The 9,534-nt window shown below is 38.5% G+C and overlaps 1 protein-coding gene across 1 annotated transcript in view; it reads left to right on the top strand.

The window, feature by feature from the left end:
* Positions 1 to 816: 816 nt before the first annotated feature.
* The window catches only part of LOC140231946 (uncharacterized), a 61,425-nt gene continuing 52,707 nt past the window's right edge, over positions 817 to 9,534 (top strand). The window contains exons 1-2 of the mRNA XM_072312096.1: positions 817 to 1,894; positions 4,351 to 4,614. Of these exons, the coding sequence (XP_072168197.1) occupies positions 817 to 1,894; positions 4,351 to 4,614 (1,342 nt within the window). The remainder of the gene's footprint in view (positions 1,895 to 4,350; positions 4,615 to 9,534) is intronic.

Below are 9,534 nucleotides of genomic sequence, written 5' to 3'. Positions count from 1 at the left end.
TTGTTAACGGATTTTGTTCAAATTTGGTATGGAGGTTTATCATGATGTAATCTACAAGCCTACATATTTTGGATCTGCTGCCCCCAGTGTTCCGTCTTTTATAGGGCCAAAGGTCATATTGTTAGTGGATGGTTTGTGTGCGCTCTATAGGCTAAACGGATTTTGTTCAAGTTTTGTATGAAGGTCTACCATGATATGAGCTACAAGTCGACAGATTTTGGATGTACCGCCCCCATGCAGTGTTCCGTCTTTTCAAGGTTTAAAGGTCATGTTGGTGGATGGTCTGTGTGCGCTCTATAGACTACATTTCTTGACGGATTTTGTTCAAATTTGGTATGAAGGTCTGCCACGATATAATCTACAAGCTTATAGATTTGGATCTGCTTTTCCCAGTGTTCCGTCTTTTATAGGGTCAAAGGTCATATTGCTGATGGATGGTTTGTATGCGCTCTATATGTTACATTTCTTGACGGATTTTGTTCAAATTTGGTATGAAGGTCTGCCACGATATAATCTACAAGCTTATAGATTTGGATCTGCTTTTCCCAGTGTTCCGTCTTTTATAGGGTCAAAGGTCATATTGCTGATGGATGGTTTGTATGCGCTCTATATGAAGATGAAGCAAAAGCTGCTGCTAGTGCCGGGGAATACAATCGAATGCGCGGCAATGGAGTGCGACATTTTAGTTATTAATCCTCCCTGCTCAGTTTCCTCTCCTCTCTGCATCTCTTCCTCTCCTTCCCTCCCCCACACAGGTTCTGACGTTGGAGTGATCCAGAAAAGCCCCACCAGGAACTCCCCACCTACAGCCTCACCATGGGCACAGCGATGAGCAGTCATAAGAAGGGGAGGAAGGTGATCACCGCTGACATGCCAGACATGCCGGCTGAGTGGCAAAAGACGGATCGGAAGATCCAGTCCGCGTCACCGATCGCCAACACGGAGAAGGACGCCTCGGCGGGCGACGCGGAGCAGGAGGCGAAGTTTGAGGAGCAGCGTCTGATAGTGGAAGACAGCATGGAGTATTTGCAGAGCAACGACGACTATGCTACGGAGGAGTGCTTCAAGATCTACGACAACCTGCGACGGGCGAGCAAAATGAAGCCCAAATCGAAGCGGGTGGTGCTGGCAGAGCATCTGGTGGATCTGGGTTACTGCCAGCTTTTCATACGAATGTGGAACGACCTGAACAGCTACCAGCTCTATGTTGATGAGCCAGTGCCAAAAGCCAAACAGGCTCTGTCTAATTTAAAGAGGATGTTGGGAAGCTACTGGACTTTCACCGACTGCTCTGATAAGCTGGGCAGAGAGTTCGGCAAGAGCAAGGCCCTGGAGTTACTTGCCGAAGGACTGAAAGACCCTGAGCTGAGTGTGGACAAACTTATCGACGATGAGAAGACGTTTGTTGTCAAAGGAATCCTCGGTATTATGCACAATTGCTGTAGCCGAATAATGGAAAACCGCCAGCGATGTCACCGCGTTATAGATCTGCTGCAGGAGCTTTCCACTTCTTCTTATCTCATCGTCCGTGCTAAGGCGTTCATCGTGGTGGCGTATGTTGCTAAAATATCAGAGATTGAGAAACTCGAGACCAACGAGGCTTGCATGAAATTTATGCTTGGAATGCTGGAAGAAGCACTTGAGTACGAAGACCATATGGCAAAAAGATATCGCTTCTCAGCCCGCGAGACCCTTCAGGGAATCTGTCAGCTGGCAATGAATGACTCCAATAAGCGTTTGATAATGGAGCTCGGGGGCTTGCCACTCATTGGTAGAATGCTACAGGACAAGTTTTCTGACGAGGAGAAGGAGATTGCGGCAACCACCATCTGGCAGCTTGCCTTCGTGGAGGAGAACAAGGAGAGAGTGCGGCAAGAGCAAGACATCATCAAGTGTAAGTCACTTTATGTCTTGTTTGAAAGTTTGCATGGTGATGTAAATGAGGGGAAGAGTGCGGCAAGAGCAAGACATCAAGTGTAAGTGAATTTGATCTGTCTTACTATAATATGTGAGGAGAATTTAGAGGAGAAGTTTGCTGGGAAACTCAATATTTATATGGATCTTTCTATACAGTTGAACGAGCACTTAAAGGTCCAGTTTACCTTTGGGAGCAGTGATTTCAAAAATGTTCAAGGTATCACATTTGATGCATATGTGTAGGTCTGTTGTATCATAAAACATCCTACCATATTAAATATTTGCAATAAAACCTAAAATATAAGGAGATATCAGGGTTTTTCTCAGTAAACCGTAACTGTATACGGTTTAGTCTGGAAACATTTTCATTATAACTATTGTTCACATTTTGTGTATTTAACAACACTTAACATCGATTATACGGATTCAAATTTTGACAGTGGTTGTTTCTATCCCTAACTCACATTTTAGAACTATTTTAAAGCACTAATGCTTTCATCTGCAAATGGTAAACTATGCCTTTAATTAATATCTATTATTATTTGTATTTTTAATTTGTGAACAGGTATATTGGTCGATTTCTTGTCAAGATATAATGTATTGACAGTTCGAGAATTGCTGCATGCAATATTATATTCACACAAAGATCCACACACTTATCTTTTGAATTATGTAAAGTTTCTTCTTGGTTCAAATGCAATAAATTATCATTAAACATTGGTTAAACTAATTTTGTATATTTTAAAAAATGTTCGATCTTCTGATACTGAATGTAATTCACATATTGATGGGCTTTTACCCCTGTAGAAAAAAAGTCCACCAAATTCTTTGATGTAATTATTGATGCCAATCTTACCTGGAATGAACATGTAAACAATATAAGTGGTATAATATCGAGAAATATAGGTATATTGTTTAAACTGAAAGATCCTTTGACAGAAAAGTCTCCTTTTGTTTTATAATATGCACTGATTTTTAACATACATCACATACTGCAATAGGGTATGGGCATTTTCTAGCAAGACAAAAATTCAATCAGTTCACCTGCTACAAAAAAAGAGTATTTCGCATTTGCACCAACTCACATTATCTTGCAAACATTGAACCATTATTCTCTAAATTTAAAACCCTGGAAATAAACGATATTCATGCATTACAATGCGCAACATTCATGTTCAAATAGGCCTACACATCCAACACATTCCCTTCCTCTTCCCACAACCTGTTCACTGTGAACTCCAGCGTCCACGCTTTCCCAACTCGACATTCCAAAGATTATCACCTTCACAATCCCCGGAGCTAATGATAGCTCATAAGGCAATTAGACACCATGGACCAGATGTTTGGAATAATCTCCCTGAGCAAATAAAGGCAACCACTAAATTATATTCTTTTAAGACATGAAAAATATCTTTTTATCGAAGTGTAATAATGTATTAGTGATGAGTGATAAGAATTTTTTTTATTTAACTCATAAACAGCTTATACAGGTATATTAGGAGTTTAGTAATTAGCTGCAAGAGTTCTTTTTATGTTACAGACATACATAATGACACACAAATATACTAAAAACAAGCCCAATTATGTATCATATGCCCTAACGATATATTAACAACATTGTATTTCATGGCATGCACTGCACAGCACAGCACAGCACAGCACAGCACAGTATTATAGTAAAGAATGCCTCTTGAAAACAAATAAACGATAACTGTTTTGAATTGTCCTCTCTGTTCTTTTTTACCTCACAAATTACTACGATATTTTGGATTTGATTATTGATTCTATTTTGTAGACACGTCCGTTATACAGTTACGTAAATCGAATTTAAATTTCGAATTTTACCCCGAGGCCTCGATCCATGTCAAGCTGCTGCTTATGATCGTGGCCTCCTGTTTTCTGTTATTATAATGTCTAAAAATGCACGATTCTAAAATCAGTTCATTCAAATCCCCCTCTTTTATTTTTTCCTGAAATTCGTTCATTGTAACGACATAGCATATTCTGAATGCATAATCAATCATCATCTAGATGATTTACAACCGTTAATTTTACGATTTCCTTCTGATTTTTTTTTTTTTTTGTGTGTGGTGATATTATGTTATACGTCTCATACATCGAATACTGTCATGTTCATAGTGTATGTATACATGTACTTTGAATTAATTTGTACGACAGTATGCTAGCTTGTGCGTCGTGTAATGTTAATTTCTAAATGTATGTATTTTTTGTTATGTGTGATTTTGAAAAATGCAGAAATAAAATCAAACCAAACCAAACTAATACATCTGAGATCGTGAATTTTAATCTCTTGTTTGTGATGTGGAATAAATTTGCGTAAATATATGTAGTGCGAACAATGAGGATAATCTAAGAACCGAGAGTCAAATAACGATATCATCGGATCTATGATTAATGTATATTAAATTCCAGCTTTGATGGTATTAAAGAACAGCGACAGTCCAACTATCAGAGACTCGTGCACGGGGGCGCTGTGGGAGATTTACGACTCCAAGGTGCCGCTAGGTCTCCACAACGAGACTGAGCGCCCTGTCAGCTCCTCGACGCTGTCCCTGAGCAGCGAAGCGCCGCACATCATGATCAGCTACCAGTGGGACAGCCAGGAGAGAATGATTGAGGTCAGGGATCTTCTCATCAAAGCCGGCTACAACGTCTGGATGGACATCGACAAGATGGGTAGGTACAAGCGCTCCCTCGCACTGGACGTCACAACTGACCCTGCCAACCTTGGTTGGCTACAGGGCTCACACGGGTAAATAATTCCCCATAGAGACGTGTGTTAAAATTCAAATTTCAAAAAATTCTATAAAATACTTGGGAGAAATGAGGTGTTTCAGCTTCACTAACCTGGATAAGTGAGATATAACCTTTCATCCATCAAATTTGCAGAGTGGGTTCTTCGGCTCAAATTCTGTCCAAGGGTCCGCAAAGCCAGACTACGAGTTCTTGTCACTCAAAAAATCACCTATTTTCCGTACACGTACCTAGTGAAATATAGTCCCCTAAAATTCCATCAGAAAAGCTTTCATCCTCCAACCAAAATGCAGTTTGTAGAGGAATTCATACTCAATATCTACAGCTATTCAGTTTTTTGCCAAACTACATCATTGATTTTTGATTAATTTTTTTCTTCATTTATTTTGGTATCTTTGGTACGAATTTGTGAAGGGGTCTGGGACAGTCTATTCTATTTACAGGTGTGAGCCCTATTGGGCGGTCTTTGTTGCCCCCCCCCCCCACCCATTTGATAGAAATGCAAGAAAAGGGGGGGGGGTATATACGCATGTGACCCGCCGCCTTTTAAAGGGGCTGTAGGCCTACAGTACTGGTTGAGGTGGGAATTCACGTTTTGAACATTCCTAAGTAAGATAATGAGAAACCTCCTATGAAATATGAAAGAGCGTGTAATTTTAAGAAGGATTCAACGTTTATTTGATGAAAACTGGTTTTCAAATGGCTGAGATATCCAAAAAAGTGATAATAATAAAAGGCGACAGGCCTCGCCTTTTATTAGGATCTCTTTGTTTCACCTTGTTTTTGGATATCTCAGCCATTTCAAATCTGATTGTCATCAAAATGATAAACTTTTGATACCCCTTAGAATTGCATGCTCTTTGACATCTCATAGAGTGGTTTCTGAATATCTCGCCAAATGTTAAAAGCTAAATCCTCACCTCGACCAGAACTGCATGTACACACCCTTTAACCATTTCCAAAGTAAAATCATACAAATTTGTGCTGTAAAAGGAAAATCCATTGGACTACTTTGACATTCAGATTCAGAACTCATTTTATTGTCCAATATAAGAAATTCTCTATTGGCATTTATCATGTTTATACAAATAGGGATATCTACATACGCGCATACATACATACATGTGTATAAATACTTACATGTATGAAATGCCGGTACAATTTTCAATGTACAATTATACAATCATGATAATCATATAATCATGAACAAATACATGATAACCAGCTTATTATTCGTTATAATTCATTTTACTTTCAGATAAAAAAAAGGAACAAAAGAGTTAAGAAAACGTGAAGTCCATCCGTTCATTGACCTTTACCATATTCCTGATCACCTTGAAATATATCATTGATGAAAAGGATGATTGACGTTCCCTAATATTTACAAAACTTATTTCAAATCATAATGTTGCATTCCTGTGTCAGTTTTGCCCCTAGACCAGTCATCTTACCAGCTTTTCTGTAATTTCTTTCTTTCGTCACCTACCGTACCAACCCACTCAACTGGAAAACATCACACTTTCAGTTACTGATTTACGAAATAACTCTAAAATTACCCATCAACATTAAATGAATTTATCTTCCTAAGGAAGCACATCCTATCATAGCCTTTACATACCCACGAACACACTCACACACACACACACACACACACACCCACACTGCCATGTGGATAAGCACCTGACATCTTTTTTTTTTCTTTCCAGGAAAAGAGAAAGTAATGGTGAGGGATGCTCAAACTAAGTCTTGAAGTTTTGGCACCTTCTACGTTTGCAGCCTGCGCAAGCGTGCGCACGTACCGTCGCGTCCTAACTTGTAGTGAGGTGTTCGAATAAAGTTATCGCAGATGCGTAGGCCTATATATTTGATGATTAATGTAATTCTGGATGAAAGTAGGGGAAAACTGGGCCGTGCAAATAATTAAGTCATTGCATGTGAGTTTTAAGGGAAAATGTCTGTTTTTCATTTCTCAAAACCAGTAATTGATAATGATAATTATGTAACGATGCATGGGCCTAAGCTTCCATAAATCGTGGCATAACGGCCGCCGTCACAGTGATGCATGTTGAGAAGAATTATACATGGTCGGGAAAAAGTGTAAACGGGGCAATGCGGAACATGTTAGATAATGGGCTTGTAGGTAAAAATATAAAATGCAGTTAGGTATGTTTCCACGCTCGAGGCCGCGCAACAGGGCCGCACGCCGCATGCCTTATACCGCAGCTATATACGCTCTCCTATAGTTGCTAGATTGGATCGCCAGCAGAATCTGATTTTGACTCCGTGCTTACACGTCAATAATCACTATTCTGAGGGTGGTCACGTGACATGACAGTTAACATAAATTGCATACAGTTCCTCGAAATATGATGCAAATTATTTATTTTTCAGTTACAGTTTCAGAAAACGCTCAGAACTCTATAGTGGAACATTACCACACACAATAAAGTCATTTCATTTTGAAGCCATGTAAGTAGGCCTTTAAGGAAACAGGACATTCAAAACCATACAAGAATGTATAACGCCATAGTAGAGCAATTTATCAGGGGGTATATGTTTACATCGAAGACAACCTCTAGCGTAGAGGTCTAGGAGAAGTGTTTCACTTTGTCCCAAAGGTCTGGGGCAAAATGGAGTTTTCAAACTTTTTTCAAATTGACAGTATTTGATAAAACTGTTAATTCGAGAAAAAAAAAAGTAGTGTCATTTGTTAACGGTAGTCCCAAGAAAATATTATAACCTCCATATTTTGCTTTACTCTGCTTTGAATTCCCGTTTCGGCTGGACAAAAAAAAAAATAGTCCACTGTGCCCCGGGTTTTCCCCCACACTGCATTGCATGTGTGGCTTGGGGTATTCTGTACCCTGAAGCCCATGCACAGAATGCGATAGTGACGCGGGACCGTTCGGTAGGCTTGAGAGAGCTTTATTTTCCCTCGTTCCTGTAGGTGGATATCCCCCCCCCCCCCCCAACCCTCGCCAATCGAGTGTCATCACACGCGATACCAGAACGTGTCTTTATAATGTTACATACATTATGTTAAAAAAAATCTAATTGCAAGTGATTGTTAGCATATCACTATTGTAAATATTTGGGCTCACATTAATTAGACCTTAGAATATAAACATGATGCGCACAAGAGATAATATCAAGTGTGGAAATATTTTGTTCTTAAATGCATCTTTTAATTTTCTCTCTCTTTCGTACTTTTCCTCCCTACTTTAAAATGGTTACAGCTCGTAATTCCGAAGGTTCGTTATTCCGAAGTCTCTTCAGTCCGAAGATTCCTTATTCCGAAGGTTCGTTTTTCCGAATTTCATTTTCGGATGAACAAATCTTCGGAATAACGAACCTTCGGAATAACGCCACAAATGTTCGGATTAACGAACCCTTTTTCATTTTCGGATTAACGAACCTCTAGGTATAGGGAATTTGCGTGTTTCGGATTAACGAACCTTCGGAATAACGAACCTTCGGAATATCGAACCTTCGGAATAACGAACAGCACCCTTTAAGATTGGCCCCTTAACATTTTGATAATTAGACGCAGTTTTATGCACTATCAACAGTTACTGTAGGTTTCTAACCCAAAGATAAAAACCATATGGATATGAGTGAATACTGTTATTTAAGGACAAGTTCACCTTCATAGACATATGGATTGAGTGATTGCAGCAATATCAATAGAACATATCAGCAACAGTTTGAGAAAAATCGGACAATCCGTTAAAAAGTTTTGAATTTTTGAAGTTTCTGCTTAGTCACTGCTGGATGAGAAGACTACTATAGCTTGTGATGTCACATGTGTACAACGATATGAGGAAAGTATGAGGAAAATTCAAAATATTTTCACTTTTCTCGCATAATAAAAGAACACTTGACTTCCCTCTTTCAGAAGGCAAGGGGGATTAGTATTACCCTTAATATATGTCAGTGACAAGTCGAGGAAATGTGCACTTTTTTTTTTTTCAAAAAGAAAATTTTGTTAAATTCTCTTCATATTTTCCTTATACCTTTGTACACATCATACACTCTTGTAGTCTTGACATCCAGCAGTGACTGTGCAGATACTTTAAAAATTCTTAACTTTTGAACAGATTGTCCGATTTTCCACAAACTTTCACTGATGTGTTCCACAAACACTGCTGCATTCACTCAATCCACATGTTATTATGATGGTGGACTTGTCCTCTAACATGAAGAGGCTTTCAAAGGTGAGGGAAGTTGTTCATATAGAATTTTAGAAAATAGCATAATAAAAACGGCAGTTTGGAAAGCATTGATATGGGTCACCTTTGATGCAGCAGCTTGTGAAATAATGTATTCAAATTATCGATATGGGACAAGCCTGTACAGATGCGAATTCTTTCTTCTTTTTTTCGTAATACTGAAATAGGATTGACTTTAGTCTTCATCACAAATAGTGCTTAGATAGGTAAAATGAATTTCAATTTGAAATGATTCCTAAGCCTTTGGATTAAGCTTCAAATATAACGTATAGAGCAGTCCAGATTAGATTTTTATCAATAGATGGTACCGACTCCAAAAAATATTTTTTTTTGTTTCTATTCAAGAAATGTATTATAAATCTTAATTTTTAAAGGAGTAGTAACCACTTCTTGTGTATAAAATGAGTTTTATTGATATTTAGGGATAATACATTGCACCTAAAGAATTCAAAAACTTTCGGTAATTCCGAATTTACAGTATACATTAACTGGTGTTTAAAGGTTTTTCGTGAATAAAAAATGTTAGTGTCTTCAGCAAATGAAATGAATGATAGCAAAGGTGACGCATTAGATATAAAACATGTACGAACAAAAGAGTAAAGAAGAGGCCCCA

The sequence above is a fragment of the Diadema setosum genome, chromosome 1 (genome assembly GCF_964275005.1).
Source record: "Diadema setosum chromosome 1, eeDiaSeto1, whole genome shotgun sequence".
Taxonomy (NCBI): Eukaryota; Metazoa; Echinodermata; class Echinoidea; order Diadematoida; family Diadematidae; genus Diadema; species Diadema setosum.
Note: the sequence above shows the minus strand (reverse complement) of the source record. Positions and strands in the feature narration are given on the sequence as shown.